The sequence below is a fragment of the Xenopus tropicalis genome, chromosome 2 (assembly GCF_000004195.4).
Source record: "Xenopus tropicalis strain Nigerian chromosome 2, UCB_Xtro_10.0, whole genome shotgun sequence".
In the NCBI taxonomy this organism is placed as follows: domain Eukaryota; kingdom Metazoa; phylum Chordata; class Amphibia; order Anura; family Pipidae; genus Xenopus; species Xenopus tropicalis.
In genome coordinates, this window is record NC_030678.2 from 113468267 (window position 1) to 113485573 (window position 17307).

The 17307-nt window shown below is 36.7% G+C and overlaps 1 protein-coding gene across 1 annotated transcript in view; it reads right to left on the reverse strand.

Annotated features, from left to right (window-relative positions):
- Positions 1-17307, reverse strand: part of atp10a (ATPase, class V, type 10A) — an 88339-nt gene that overhangs the window by 13502 nt on the left and 57530 nt on the right. Inside the window, exons 8-13 of the mRNA XM_002931642.5 lie at positions 14405-14622; positions 12629-12823; positions 10414-10972; positions 8134-8237; positions 7173-7299; positions 933-1117 (exon numbers count right to left, since the gene is read on the reverse strand). Of these exons, the coding sequence (XP_002931688.2) occupies positions 933-1117; positions 7173-7299; positions 8134-8237; positions 10414-10972; positions 12629-12823; positions 14405-14622 (1388 nt within the window). The remainder of the gene's footprint in view (positions 1-932; positions 1118-7172; positions 7300-8133; positions 8238-10413; positions 10973-12628; positions 12824-14404; positions 14623-17307) is intronic.

Here is a 17307-nt window from a genome sequence, read left to right on the forward strand (position 1 = left end):
ATGCTAGTGATTATATTTGCTGGGGGTGTTAAATATATTGGTACGCAGACCATGAACAACATCTCCCATGTACTTAAATAGGAAAAAAGGTGAAGAACTCTTTGGGTGTAATGCAATAAAAGTTGGCAGTCATGTACCAGGCTTAGTACCCCACAGCAACCAGCCAGATGTTTGCTTTAAAAAGGTGGCTGATTTGACTTAACACTTTGTTGAGACATTAGTATAGTGATATCATGTTACAAACCCAGAGATATGTTGTTGGAAGTTTTTCAAATTATCAGGAGAATGTGATTACATTTCAGTGTTTCTTAAGTTTTTCATTAACTTATTATGAAGATGAACACATCTAGCACATGAGATTTTGGAATTTTACCCACTGCTTTTTAGTATCCCAATATAGTATTTTATTGGCTCCTATGAAAATCACCTGAGAGTGTAAGACTTGGAAACAGTGTATGTTTTCAGGTAGGATTCAACTTATAAACATTTGCCTTTTTCGAAAATTTTCACAAGAGATAATTAAAGGGCAAATATACCCCCTTTTTGACATGAGCTGGGTATATGTATATCACGTTCCAGAAAGAAATATAAAAGTTTTTTTTGTTTTTGTTTTTTTTTTATATTAAACAAGTTTACCTGATTTCAAACAGTGAAGGGAAACCCTAATAATGCTTCTGTTTGCAGGGAGCAGATCCTCACCCCCCTTAAGTGTAATGCAACCCCATCCTCAACTTGTTCCTTTGTGATGTGATAAATTCCTGCATTAACAACCCACTAGAAGAATTAGAAAGAGTTTGTGCCCCAAGGGTTGAATTACAATGTAAACCTAAGGGATGCTGGAAATGGTTCGTAAGAGTACCAGAGGGGTATATTTTTCCTTTAAGGACAAATACAGGAAACTTGCTTACACAAGTAATATAAGCAAAGCTCACCAGAGATTCAGCATTCAAAGTGATTAGATCATCTTCATGATCTAGAAGCTTGCAGGAATAGCCAATATTTACAGCAGTTTCTTGTTTATCTCCAGTTAAAACCCATATCTGTATGCCAGCTTTGCGTAACCTTGTGATCGTTTCTGGAACACCTTCTTGTAAACGATCTTCTATGCCAGTGGCACCTAGGTTTAAGAAATAACATAACAGATGCAAAATGTCCATAGCTTAATAAAGCAAATAATAATAAAAGTTTTCAGTTCCACTTGCTTCTGCAAGAATCATTATGTTACTCCAAATAAGTGTTCCTTTGAGACATTCTTAAAACCAGTCCAAAGGTTTGCCTGATGCAATGTAATAACTATCCAAATTCAATACAAATAACCTGGAGAGTACACATGTTCTTCAGTGCAACAGTGTAATTTATTGAGATATCACTGCAGTGATATCTCAATAAATTACACTGTTGCACTGTAGAACATGTGTACTCTCCAGGTTATTTGTATTGAATTTGAAAGTTGTACAGCCAGCACGGGGCCTGTTACCTGTTGACGAGTACTCTCTTTGAATACTGGAACCTACAGCAGGACTTTGAATTTTCAATGTAATAACTAACATTATTTAGTGATGAAGAAATACATTTCTGCCTGTACTTTAACTAAGACAAAGTGAAACTACACCCCTATTCCAACTTGCACAGTCTTACCTCACATTTTTAAGGCAATGGACATAGGCACAGTCTGCTGAACATTACTTCAGTGAACGCAGGGGCTTCTTAAATACTGTATGGACTTTATTCCGAATAGAAGCACTGCTACACAATTTAGATTTTTATATTGTCCATAAGGAATAACAGTCCTTGACCCACCAAAATTGCAGGATTATCAGTTTAAACTGCCTCCTGATTTGTCAAACATGCACAGATGATCATCCACTATAATCAATATTGCCCAAACTGCCCAACCAAATCTGGCCACGTATGGCTCCCTTAAAGGAGAAAGAAAGGTAAAAACTAAGTAAGCTTTATCAGAAAGGTCTATGTAAATACAGCCATAAGCACTCACAGAAATGCTGCACTGACTTCTCTGAAAAAAGATTAGTTTTGTCTGTAATTCCTGTGCCAGAGACACGCAGCTTTCTGTTCTCTGCTCTTTCCTCTTCCCCCTTCCTCAAGAATGCTAAGAACTCACCCCCCCCCATAGGAATGTGGATCTGAGCCAATCAGCAGGAAGCTGACTCAGTCTTACTAACTGAGCATGTTCAACTTGGTCTGGGTGTCTGTGCGTCTGTGCAGGAGCGAGGCATTATGGGAACTTTCTTTACACAGCTCAGTGTTTTTTCTTCCTGCTTGGCTTCAGATCTTCTGAACAGGTGAAATATGGGGAGACTTAAGGGCACTATTGAGAGAACTGAAGGTATGCCTGCAGCTTGAGATTAACTCTTTACTAGCCTTTCCTTCTCCTTTAAGTCAACAAGCAGTTCTGTAACATTTTAAAGCATGACTTTTAATTAGTGTCACTGTATCACAGTGTCAAATTCTGCATTCACATAAGCAGCAAATATTATAATTTACTATTACACCAGACACAAGTACCACTAACCACAATAAATGTTTTGCAGTAAACCTGCTAAAGATTTTTTCCTATTTTTTGCATTTCTACAATTGTATTTGGTTGAGCAACAAATAGGAGCTAAAGCTTTTGTTCGCAAGTATTCTATACAAAGTTCACCAATCATTTTTTATTTTTGTACCAGACACAAGTACTAAAGCATTAAAGAGCACCCCACAGTGCTCATTCAAAAAGCACTTGTGTTTGGGCTATGGCTGATCTCTACCCTAGTGCTGGATTAAAAATTTGGACAGCACTGGTGGGCACAAGGAAGGCCCTGTAGAGCTTCACTTCTGTCTGTGTCCACTGGGCTCCCTAAATTGTGCATCTGAATGAAGCCACCCCCTGTCCTTCTCCATGAATACAGCATTCTAAACGTAGGCAGTGATGTATTTATGGGGCACACACATGGGTCCCTGTGCTCTATTTATTTATTTAGAGACATGCAGCAATTCAATTTATATGAGACAGGGATGATAGTGTGATAGAGAACCTAGTGTTGCTAAGGGTCAATACAGCAACAAATAATCTGCCTTTAAGGTATGTTATTACACAATAAATGAGGGGCTGGATTCTCTTATAGACAATTTGTTGTGAACAAACAGTGGTTGGCCAGCTTACTACTAATTAAAATACAACAAGCCAGTAGACATAATTTCATATGTAATTGAAGTGATATTAGTCCAGCAACATAAATAACATAATGTTGTTTTAGAGCAGGACACATTGTTAATAAGCACAGTGATCACAAAGAGTCGATTACAAGGAATGCAGGCAAAACAGCCACAGGGAAATATCTTAAAATAAACAAACTGTTTTGGAGGCCACAGGGCACTGGTATGTCAATATGGTAATCCCAAATTGGCACAAATAAAACACTGTCGCCCATGTGCTCCCAGAAATAGAACAATGTATCCAAAATCTCCCATATATTTGTTTTATGTCAGTCACCATAACTCTTCCATGATAGGTAAGTGCTGGGAAATATATAAAGTCAGGTCATAGATTTTCTTGAACAGCTGACTGTTGCATGATATGTAAGTTCAATTGTACAAAAAAAAAAAAACGTAAAACTGTTTATCTAATAGCTGACTTGATCATCTGATAGGCACCAGGATACAAGAGCACATGAATATTTGCCATCATTCTAAACAACAATGTGACAGCTTCAGCATGGCTAAAAATGTGTTCCAAAGTTAGGATACAAAAGCAAAGATAAAAATATTTTTCCCTAAAATAAAAGAACCCCTTGGTTTCACAGACATTACTGTGAAAATAAAGATATGAATGAGAGCATTTTTAGCGACAGTGGTGAAGGTGAATCAACCCCTGGCTGGTGCTCCTGTTAGGATAAAACTGCACCAAGCCCGGGGTAAAGGCAGGTGAGTGATCCTCCTCCTTTCTTCTCCTTTTGCAGTGATCCCAGGGCCCATGCATGCACAGCTGAGCAAAATAAACAAGCTTTTTTGCTCAGCTTTTTACTCTACTGCACAAAAACGAAGACCAAAGGAGGAAGAGGAATGCTCGCGTGTGTACACCCCGGCTGATGCAGGTTTCTCCTAACAGAAGCACCGCCCGGGGGTTTCAGGTAAGCGATTACAATCGCTGGGAGGTGCCTAACATTTTGGCACCCCAAGGGATTCTAACTTTCATTCTCCTTTAATACTGTACTGCAATCTTTATTCATACAAACTAGGGATTCACCAAATCCAGGATTCGGTTTGGGATTCAGCCTTTTTCAGCTGTATTTGGATTTGGCCAAATCAACGCTACTGGCCGATCCGAATTCTTAAAATCATATGACTTTTTGTGACAAACATGGAAGTTAAAATTGTTTTGCTGCACATGGCACTCTATACTAATTTGCATATGTGGCTTTGGTTTGGTATTAGGCCGAGTCTTTTACGAAAGATTCGGCCAAATCCAAAAATAGTGGATTCGGTGCAACCCTAATAAAAACATGCACAAAATCATGTCTAACACTTTAAAGTGTACCTCAACCGAAAGTACAGGTTAAAAGAATCCACACTCTGGGAAGGCAATAAGATATTTGGAAAATAATAATACTTGTAGCAGGCGCTATGCCAACAGCACCATGAGGAAGAGCGACTGTCCATCACAATGTACAGTGGATATAAAAAGTCTACACACCCCTGGTAAAATGTCAGGTTCCTGTGCTGTACAAAAATGAGACAAAGATAAATCATTTCAGAACTTTTTCCACCTTTAATGTGACCTATAAACTCTACCACTCAATTGAAAAACAAACTGAAATCTTTTAGGTGGAGGGAAGAAAACTAAAAAACTAAAATAATGTGGTTGCATAAGTGTGCACACCCTCTTCTAACTGGGGAGGTAGTTGTGTTCAGCATTAAGCAATCACATTCATGTTAAATAGGAGTCAGCATACACCTGCCATCATTTAAAGTGCCTCTGATTAACCCCAAATAAAGTTCAACTGCTCTAGTTGGTCTTTCCTGACATTTTTTTAGTCGCATCCCACAGCAAAAGCCATGGTCCCCAGAGAGCTTCCAAAGCATCAGAGGGATCTCATTGTTAAAAGATATCATTAAGGAGAAGGGTACAAAAGAATTTCCAAGGCATTAGATATACCATGGAACACAAGTGAAGACAGTCATCATCAAATGAAGAAAATATGGCACACTGACAAGAACTGGACATCCCTCCAAAAATGGTGAAAAGATGAGCCGAAAACTGGTCAGGGAGGCTACCAAGAGGCCTACAGCAACGTTAAAGGAGCTGCAGGAATATCTGGCAAGTACTGGCTGTGTGGTACATGTGACAACAATCTCCCGTATTCTTCATATGTCTGGGCTATGGGGTAGAGTGGCAAGACGAAAGCCTTTTCTTATGAAGAAAAACATCCAAGCCAGGCTACATTTTGCAAAAACACATCTGAAGTCTCCCAAAAGCATGTGGGAAAAGGTGTTATGGTCTGATGAAACCAAGGTTGAACTTTTTGGCCATAATTCCAAAAAATATGTTTGGCACAAAAACAATACTGCACATCACCAAAAGAACACCATACCCACAGTGAAGCATGGTGGTGGCAGCATCATGCTTTGGTGCTTTTTATCTTCAGCTGGAACTGGGGCCTTAGTTAAGATAGAGGGAATTATGAGGAAAAATACCAGTCTATATTGGCACAAAACCTTCAGGCTTCTGCTAGAAAGCTGAACATGAGGAGAAACTTCATCTTTCAGCATGACAACGACCCAAAGCATACATCCAAATCAACAATGACTTCACCAGAAGAAGATTAAAGTTTTGGAATGGCCCAGCCAGAGCCCAGACCTGAATCCGATTGAAAATCTGTGGGGTGATCTGAAGAGGGCTGTGCCCAGGAGATGCCCTCGCAATCTGACAGATTTGGAGTGTTTCTGCAAAGAAGAGTGGGCAAATCTTTCAAAGTCAAAATGTGCCATGCTGATAGACTCTTACCCAAAAAGACTGAGTGCTGTAATAAAATTTAAAAAGTGCTTCAACAAAGTATTAGTTTAAGGGTGCACACTTATGCAACCACATTATTTTAGTTTTTTTTGGTTTTCTTCCCTCCACCTAAAAGATTTCAGTTTGTTTTTCAATTGAGTGGTACAGTTTATAGGTCACATTAAAGGTGGAAAAAGTTCTAAAATGATTTAGCTTTGTCTCATTTTTGTACAGCACAGGAACCTGACATTTTATTAGGGGTGTGTAGACTTTTTATATCCACTGTACATAAATGCAGTCAGTTTGATATTGATATTTGATATGCTCATTCATAGTGGCATTTAGATTAAGAAAACATGACTGAAATCCAGTTCTGAATCTGTGTTTTGTCACATACTGTAGGACTGTTAATGTGGGCGAATTAACAGCTACGCTAACCACCAAACTTTACTCTGAGATGCATTCTCTCTTTTTTAATATAACTGATATTCAGTGCTTATTTTTTTGTATTAAACAGAATGTATTACTGAGGATTCTCTTGAGGGTGCCTGCATTGTGATGAGATTATTTTTGTATCAGACAAATCTTTCAACATAAAAGGGTACATAATTGATTTTAAAACTTATTTAGGTTTTGATTTTGCCATTTCAATTAAAATATGTTATATCTGGAATCTGACTGAGAACACCGAGGGCTGAGATGTTTATTAAGGCGAATCATTAAAGGAATCCCACTTCAAAAATCACCACACTTCCCTTTTTATTCCTGAAAGCAAAATGTTCCAGTTATATCCTCTGCACTCTTCATGCGGCTATATCTAATGTCAGCTGACGTGAATCAGTATTAGAATAGCTTTTCGTTTTTACTTCTAGACTTTTTTTAACAATAAAATATAGCATCTGTATTAAAAAAAACCTGCATGATGCAGTAGTTAAGTAATTTAGTAGTGTCGGCTGGTCCAGTAGGCGACACTGTGCTTGCAAAGCCAAACCAGTAGTCCAGCCTCTTGGTTACTTACATCCAAAAGTGGCACTAAGCAAACAATACCATCCTATGTGTATCCAGCAATGTTTATGTAATATGTAAATGTAATATGTTTATGCAATAAAAAGTTTTAGTAATCTATAGCAACCAATCAAAAGGTAGTATTCACAGGTAAACAAAGGCAGTATTATTTTACCAAGCAAGTGTAGATTAGTCTCCAGACGAACTGCAGATTGGAACAGTAGTTCTTCACGATTATCTAAAGAAGATTCAGCTTGCAAATGAAATTTCAGCCAACAGGCATATTCTTCTTTACTGAGCACCTAAAGATGATAGCAATTTCAAATGTTTTATTTTGTACAAAATATCCAGTTGTAAGTTGTGTGAAAATTTCCTTCACCACAATGAATAATTCCTGTATAATTATACAATTGGATTTACAAACATAGCAGCAATGAAAATACAGAATTTACCTAATAATAAATATATACCTTAAATGTATAGGTATGGTATATATTATCCAGTAATATTACAAATACATTCATGAAAATCGATGATGGCAATGATTTAAAAATGCATTTTCATATTTTTTTTTAGTATGAGCAAAATAAATAGAACTCAAATTGAAAAAACATTCTGCTTATTCTTTTTATTAAAAAAAACCCATACATTTTACTTTTATTTTATTACAAAGTAGTATTTCAATCTTATCTATTAATTATTTGCATTAGTTTAACTAGAGCTAGAGTTCTGTATAAACAGCACCCTCTCTTAAGCCTTTGTTGTGACTGCTGTGGCTTACAGAAGTCCATTAGGCAGGGGAATTTGCTATGCAATGGTAATCTAATTGTCTACCTTGTGAGAACCAAACAGAGTAGCCCATAACACTATATGAAACATCTTCATTTTCAGTGTAGCCAGGCCTTCAATACATAACATGCAGAAATCTATTTTAAGGGCATTAAAGTATGATGAAATTTCCAATTTAGTTTCAGCCAAATGTCAAAACAGCAAAATAATAGAATATGAATCTTTGTAGCTATAAAATAACTTTTCATTACCATCCAATTAATTCACTTTATCAGATATATGAACTGGCGGAACTAACTAGCCAACAACGGTTTTAGAAATGAACTGTAATGGTAATCCAAACTTACTCGTTTTGCAATACACAGAGTTCGTAAACCATCAACTGCATAACAGTTCAAATACTTTTGAGTTTTGGCTTGAATTTTTCTTTGGTGCTTTCCCAGACGATCATCTAGATAATGGCAAACATTAGTTACTATCCTTATCTGAAACGATTCTTCTAACGTATGTTTATTGTTTACCAACATGAAGTTTATTCTAAATGGTTTTCCACCTATGGGGACAGCACCTTCTTTTTTGTCAGTGTAGGAGAACACATTAAATAAGTGCACAGATGGTTGGCGAGCAAATGAGTTATGCAAGCTACTAGTATTGTTCCTGTTAAATTATATATAATATATAATTATTGCCAAAATTTAGACCATAGCTACTGTACACGGTACTACCATGTGATGCTTCATTACATACAGTGCAACTACCCACATTGGTAAACATCACTCATAAGAAACAGCCAAAACCTATATATGTTTTGCTTCTGTGTGGTAAGGAAACTGCTATGTAGTTTAGTTCTAGACTTTTTTGCTGTTGCTAAAATGAGCTTACTGGATATATAACAACCCTATTTTTTTAATTAAAACGTTGCAGTATTTATTTACACTTTTTTGCAAATTTTCTGTTTTAATATCAGTATTATATTTGCCACATATAACATTATAAATAAGCCAAATAAATATTTTATAACCCAGCTATCTGGGTGCCTGTTCAAATATAAAAATATAAATATGAATGTATAATGTCAATTTAACATGGAAAAATCCATATCTAGCAGTTATTTATAATATACAGTTAGGTCCATAAGTATTTGAATAGCGGCACAATTTTCTATTAACCACAGTATTTCTAATAGCGTGTATTGTATTTTTACGATAATTCATGCTGTTTTTGATATACACTTAAAGGGGAAGGAAAGGCTAAGTCACTTGGGGGTGCTAAAATGTTAAGCACCCCCAAGTGACTTGAATCGCTTACCTCGTACCCTGGGCTGGTGCACCTATTAAGAGAAAACCGCACCAGCCCAGGGCACCTGGGGCGAAGCGCTTCCTCCTTCTGCCTTCCTTTCCCCGAGACTCCAAGTCCGGCGCATGCGCAGTAGAGTGAAAAAGCCGACTTCTCTGTTAAAGTTCGGCTTCTCACTCTACTGCGCATGTGCGCGCAGCGAGGGAGGAAGCGATCGCTGCTACCCCGGACTGGTGCTGTTTTCTCCATACAGGGGCACCAGCCCGGGGTAGAAGGTAAGTGATCTAAGTCACTCGGGGGTGCCTAACATTTTGGCACCCCCAAGTGACTTAGCCTTTCCTTCTTCTTTAAACCTCATGTAAGCCATTGAAGTCAATGGAAAAAAAAAAAAAAACAGACGGCGACCAAAATGTGGCAAATTTACCATTGTTTTAAGCAGCCATTGCTTTTTATCCTGAAATTTCTCACAGGATTTCAAGATTTTGTGCATACTTAAAATGCAAATACTTAATATATAATATAATTTTATAAGGTGATGCCTAGCATTCAGGTAGAGATTTGTTATGTATTTGATCCCAGGTTTTTGAACATAGCTTTAAAGATAGCCCCCTAGAAGTTAGAAGCTGTAGGTAAGAGATTGAAGACTAAGACAGTCCACTCAAAGTATAATTAAGAGGGCAGAAATATTAATTTATATTGCACTTTTACAAATGTATCCCATTTCTAGAAAGCACAATTTTTATTTAAAGATGCTTTATTACAAAAAATGCTTTAACATAAAAATAGGGCATTTACCTCCAAAAGTAGATTGTTAAGTAAACAGCATGGAAATAAATTGTATATCAAATTAAATATTTTTAAATTTGGTGTTTGAGCACAATAATGACACATACAAAGCTAAAACTTTCACACATAGAAAAGAAAACCTAATTCTACTTAACAATATGAATTTATTACAAATTTATAGTGGTTTAAAAAGTATTTGTAAATGTAGTTGCTATTGAAAGCATCATTCACTAAACTCCTGCTTATGATTTTTTTTTTTTTTTGACAAAGGCCAGTCTCCTCCAGTCCTCCAGGTCTGTCAGTCTGCTGCCTTGTGTTACATTGTTTCATAAGTCAGAGCCACCAGGGCAGAGAATAGAAAAGGACTGGCAAACACTGCTTTTTTTTTTTTTTTATAACTAATAACTAACCATTACAAATCTGCAAAGTATATTTCAAAGTTGTTTAGAATGATGCTTTCTTTTATTGGGCAACATTTTATTTTTGGCTTGACATGTCCTTTAACACAATATCCCAACCCTTTAAAAATAATCCAAAAGTCTTACCTTTAGAGCATGGCTGAATAAGGTCCAGAATAACGGAATCTGCTCCTTTAGCGTAAACCACTATTTCATCTGTAAGTGGGTGTCTCACCACAACAGACATTCGTTTTCTGACCGAATCAAAACCAAGGGTATGCAAAAGTTCAAAGTTTAGCCTACCCAAATGTGGTAACTCTACAGTTACCTGATCTGAAAGTCTTCCAACAAGAGCACAATTATATGCTCTGGAAGCATATACAAGAGCAGCTTCATCAGGACTCTCTGCTTCAAAGCGCAGATCCCCTTCATGTCCATCTACCTGTTCTTTAAAACCTGGCTGAGTGCCTAGTCCAGTAAAATTTATCTGTGGAGAGCTGGAAAGTTTTCTTTCTAATTTTGTAAAACTGCCTTCAATGGAACTTGAAGACATGATGCTGGATCCAGCTCTGTGCATTGACTTATTAGTTCCAAGGCTGGATGAACTGCTGCTATTAGATCCTGAAGTTAAACGGCTGGGTGTAAATCTGCGGATAAAGTCCTCTATGGTTTTCACCGGAGACTTCAGTTCAAATCTTACTCTTACCTGCAAGGGGAAAAAAAGTTAACGTTAAAAAAAAAAAAAAAAGATAAAGTGAAGGCTGTTTATGAGTATTTGGCTCATTGTTGCCTTGAAAAACAAATATTTAGCGTTCTACAGTACAGCACAGGACATATTAAATATCAAACCAATGGAAAGTTTCTGATTGGTGTCCTACTTTATATATTATGTACATTTTTATCACTGGGGTAGTTTCATATTAGATTAAAAACAACAGATAGGTTTTGTTGCATTTAATCAGTTTTCCCATGGACTTTGTGTGGAATAATTGTTTCAAGCCAGCAAATGGGCCATACTTAGCGTGAATGACACACATCAGCCTGCAACTAAAGAATTAAGTGCATGGGGAGTTAACATGCTTGGGGTGAAAGCAGCTGCAGTCTAGCACAATGTTATGTGATTTTCTGTACTTAGTTATTGTACTAATTTACATAATAAAAATATTGAGAATGCATTTCATTGCAAGCAGGTCAGGGTCTGCTTAAATTATTCAGCATTTTTACTTATCATTAACACTATCAACTACTTTCATAGACTATTCTGGGTTATCATCAATCATTCATGGTTGTAGACATGTGCATTCCTGCAATGTACACCTTTTCACAGTCCCAGTAATGTTTAAATCTCAAAACAAGGCTTTGTATGTTTTGAAGTAGTTTCCATTCATTTGGCCTTATTTTGTTCAACATTTGTCTAGATACAGTGCCAAGCAGGGTCAGAGAAAAAGTAAACTACAACTGTAGTGCACAAGTAAAAAATCCCTACAAGATAACTTACACAAAGACAACATACTTCACAAACATTTTTCACCACCAAAAAATGCCTTTCTCCTATGCAGGAATCGGTTAAAAGGGGTTTGACCTTCCAAATCACACTGTTTTTCACCATGCCCTGGGCCCAAAGTTGTATTTTTTTCAGCTTGAAGGTTGCTTACTAAAAAACTGAACTGAAAGAAAGTGTTTGGAAGGTCAACAACCCCTTGAAAAATTGGAAAAATAGTAACTGCTTGGTAAAATGTATCAACACTTAATTTATCAATCAGGGCTATGTCAGATGTTGCGCTTTGTCAATCATGGGAGATTAGCTCCCAGTGCATGACAATGTGTCCAAAAATACCATGTAAATCAGAAGAATGGACATCACCACTTTTTATGGTACAATCCAGCATAATCGTGGGAAAACAAAGAATATGCCATTTTCCTGCGATGAAGCTGGATCGCTGCATCCAGCAGCGACCCCCATTCTACAGTGATTAAAAGGTAAATTTGGACCCTTGTAATGTATAGGTGAGGAGACCCCCTGCAGACAACAAAACATTATGTCTGACACTGCCTAAGGGCGAAGACACATGGGGGCAGTGAGTCACCATGACTATGATTAGGGCAACTAATCACTGCAATTTAGCCTTCATAGGCTAATATATAAGTTGCTGTGACTGATCGTGCGGCACGGCCATTAGTCGCCGCAACTTTTTAAAGTTAAAAAGGGACTAATCGCCCCATGTGTCTTCGCCCCAAAAGGAAAAGTTACTAAAAAGATAATCTTTACTATTTCTGTAGGAGCCAACACATGAGAAGAGGAAACATTTGTGTAACAATCCAGCTACTTACATAAATGAAACAAATCAGGTTTTCCCCTTACCTTCTGTCGTGGTTGATTTGGAGAAGTAACAACAACAGTGTTGCAAATTGTCAAAGCAGTAAAAAAGTCAAAAATATCTGAGAGTTCTGCAGTGAGCTGAGAAAATGGTTGCTTGTGGTTTCTCATAATCTTCAGAGTCTTTGCACATTCATTGACCTTTTCTTGCAATTTTGGGTCTGGTGTAATGTCCTTTTCCTAAATATCAAAAACCCTTATTTCAGATAAACCCAAAAGAAACCTTGGTATGCATTTATATTAAATAGACAGTTAAAAGATGTTGTGAACCATGCCCAGAATATTACTCCTCTGGTTACTAAGATATCCTGTAATAGTGGGAGACATCATGCTGCACCCCTTGACTAAAGTGGTCTTCTCTATAAACTGCAACACTATTCATCCCTCAGTGGTCAAAAAACCAATAATAATTATGATATTCCTATGTTGAACCAATTACTACTGTAGCTAAAAGGGAATTCTCATTGCACACATTAACTGTGTCCTCAGATGTTCGTGTTTATTTTAAGGCAGGAATCGTTAATATCCCCTAATTGGGTAACACTTTTCTGCAGACTGTGAAGCTCACTTTGTAAAGCAGATTTTTTTTTTAACTAATTCTTTTTATTTTTATTATTTATCTCTTGGCAGCATGCAATTTCAGTTGCTATGTATCTATTGGAGTCACTCACTCTGGCAAAAAAGACTCTCTGCAAGGCTTCATGTTATGTATGTTATTGTTTATATTTATTGCTTTTCTATTTATAGAGGTCTTCCCACTTTCTGAATTTTAACAAGATCCTTAGCAACCAGCCATAGAAATTTCAATCTATACAGCTGAATAACAAAATGTTAAATTATTACAAATCCACATAAAGTAGACCAACTGCAAAAATGCCTTGAATACCAAAGTCTACTCTACATCATACAAAAAGTCAAGTCAAGGTAAACTACCACTTGATGGAAGACACTTCAAAACTATACAGACCAAATAAACATTATCACTGACTATTTCACATTACTTCATAGGAGCAACCAGATGGCATCCCCTTATTTATAAAAAAATAAATATTAATGTGCAGACCAACCTATGTGCAGCATGTTTTAGTGTCAGGACCTGTCTAGATTCAAACCCTGACTGTGTGAAATTCCTGGTGCATTTTTCAGATGATGCACTGAAAGCCTTTTGAGCTTGTACAGGCCTAAAACTCTAACAGTCAGCCAGTATCTCTTACTTTTTTTTTACCATTTCTGCCCTCTATGCCTGACCTGATCCCCAACAAGCATATTGAAAAATGCTTCTGCCTGCCCTGACCTCTAACTGTGCTTTATTCCATCCACTGACAATGAGCAAGCTTTGCCCTCTTTTTTTCTGCAGATTTCTCATGGCCTCATTTACTGGCATTTTCCAGATTAAACACTTTGGTGCATCCAGAAACAGTCGGTCCTTCCTGACATTTACAAGAAAATAAGTTTTATAAACCAATTAATAAATTGTGTATACATTAGAGTTAAGCTTGAAACATTTTAATTTGCACAATACAAATCTGATATATCTAATGATGTATAACACCATTTGTATTGTTACAAAATAGAATGCCCTAAAGAAAGGCAGCGGCTTGTACAATTATTTTAGTCATCTATTTTTCTAAAGTCTTATAAAAAAAATATTGCCTTTTCAGCTTTTCTCAAGGACTACAATATGCATGTTTATGCATATCATATATACAATAAATATATGCACATGTAGCTACAGTTAAGAGTCTAGCCTGTATAACTTACCATTGGGCTGCTGAAAGCTGTGTGTTTGGACAATATGTTGGCTTTCATTGCCTCAGCTCTGCTTCCTGTACGTCGATGAGTCTTGGTACTTTGGCTTCTGTGTGCTGCTTTAACACTATGGTGACTGCCACTACTATCACGACGCGGAAGTGTTCCTGTTTTTGGCCCATTGACTTCATCTTCAGAGTCTGCTTCTTGATACATTGCTAGACGTTTTGCTGTAAAGTGATAAAGTGCAACTGATATACAAATTTTACTAGGTGACTTGTAAGCTTCCCAAACAGCCCAAAAGAGAGTGCTACTGTCAGCAATAGGATGAATGTCAAACGGATTATAGATGAAATATGTATTCCCTACTAAAATATATATATATATATATATATATATATATATATATATATACAGAAACAAAAAAGGAGCACACCTTTTAAATGAAGCAAATGCCCTTGGTGCTGGTCAAACAATTCAATAGACAGACAGAGTACCGCACACATAGGGACTTTATAGAAAAAACAAAAAATTTATTGAAAATCCGACGTTTCGAGCACCAAACTGTGCTCTTCCTCAGGGACAAACCAGGTTTGTCCCTGAGGAAGAGCACAGTTTGGTGCTCGAAACGTCGGATTTTCAATAAATTTTTTGTTTTTTCTATAAAGTCCTATGTGTGCGGTACTCTGTCTGTCTATATATATATATATATATATATATATATATATATATATATATATATATATATATACACACATACATATGATATTAGAACTTACCATGGAGTAAAATGACCTGCACAAAAAAAAAAAAAAAAAAAAAAAACTTCTAAAGAAATTAGTTCTTCCATCACAGGAAAAAAATAGATATACAAGTATATTTTTCAGCCTTTCTTGAAACAAATTAAATGCAATCCTAACATTAATCAGTTTGATCCACATTTGTACAGCAGCCCATTTTTTTTAAATAATTCACATTGTGCATCTACTCAAGTACATAATAACAGTAAAAAATTGATAGGTGGAATTATAATTTACAATATACAAGATAGTTTAAGCACAAAAACAAAAAAACTTAGAGAATCGATGCGTACTGTATAGATTTTGCTGCTTTCCCTATATTATATTGTGGTAGGACAGTTTGCCATTTTAAAAATGCTTTATTTCGCAATAATCAGTTGTATTTGTCTTATTTCAGTGGGTACCAGGCCTTTCGAGCTTGTAATGTTTAAACCAGGTAAAAAGCTGCTCACCTTTTTAAAATGGGCGACTATTGTATGAGCCTTTTTATACAGCATTTATTGCTGTAACAGCAAAGCCAAATATAATGCTCTAAGCAAGCAAAGCCCAACTCTGACAGGGAGAGAAAAGTAAAACAGATGCCCATCTCATGGGGCACTGAAGTGCTCAGCTAAAAGCCAACAGCTGATACATTATTCTCACAGATGGCATTGTTTTGGTTGATATCTAAAAGTACTTAGGTAGATTAGCATGCATTTATCCAACAGACTGCTTCCCTAGGTTCAATGGAAAAAAAAAAAACGCTTTAATGCTTAACACCTAATACAACTGTATCTAGTTATCAATTTACAACAATGGTACGTGGCATTATATGGTGTTGTATTTTACAGAGGATGATAGATAGGACATCCTTATAATGTATATATTATAATATATAGTGCCTTAAAAATCAAAGGTTTTAAAGAGTGGGCCCCCTGGGAACAATACCTCACTTCCACTATTTGAACCATGCCTTCCCCATACATACATAACTCACGTAAGTTATGTAAGATACTTCAGCTATACAAATCCCAGAAGGTTATCACACAATCACCCCTCCAGTAGGAGGGTAGGGAAACAGAAGGGATAAAGTCAAACCAGATGTTGACCTAAGAGTCCCAGGGATAGGCCACGAGGGAACTAGAAAGAAATAAAGTCAGGTTGGACCCGGATCCCAGAGAAAAGCGAAATCTGGAGAGGAGCAATGAGAAACACCCCACCCGGCATGGTTTAGTTATGGTTCAATTATAGTTTAACTAGTTAAAACCATAATGTTTTTCTACTATATGCATGTACATTTTTCCTGTATTTACCCACCACCCCCCAGCAAGTCAGGAAACTGGAAAAACAAGACCCTGACTTGCACACCCCCCCCCCCTACCCAACCCCTCTCCCCACCCTTTCCTCTCCCCCTCAAGGAACAATACGCAAAAAACAAACTTGATCAACAATAATGCTTTTTATTGTCATAATTGTCTACAACTGGAATTGTCATTGTACATGTCATGTATTTTACTATCTCTAATAAAAAAGTTAAAATTCAAAAAAAAAAAAAAAAAAATCAAAGGTTTTCCATAAAAAACAAGACACTTTTTTAATTGTATTGTGGAAGTAATTTTTTACAAGCAGTGGTGAAACAGAAACACGAGTCAATGAATTGCTTCTGTCTACTGAAATATTAAAATAATTAGTTTGAAAATATTTTGTGTGTAGGTTATAGTGCATAGTATGGAGCTATACAGTGGCTTGCAAAAGTATTCGGCCCCCTTGAACTTTTCCACATTTTGTCACATTACAGCCACAAACATGAATCAATTTTATTGGAATTCCACGTGAAAGACCAATACAAAGTGGTGTACACATGAGAAGTGGAACGAAAATCATACATGATTCCAAACATTTTTTACAAATAAATAACTGCAAAGTGGGGTGTGCGTAATTATTCAGCCCCCTTTGGTCTGAGTGCAGTCAGTTGCCCATAGACATTGCCTGATGAGTGCTAATGACTAAATAGAGTGCCCCTGTGTGTAATCTAATGTCAGTACAAATACAGCTGCTCTGTGACGGCCTCAGAGGTTGTCTAAGAGAATATTGGGAGCAACAACACCATGACGTCCAAAGAACACACCAGACAGG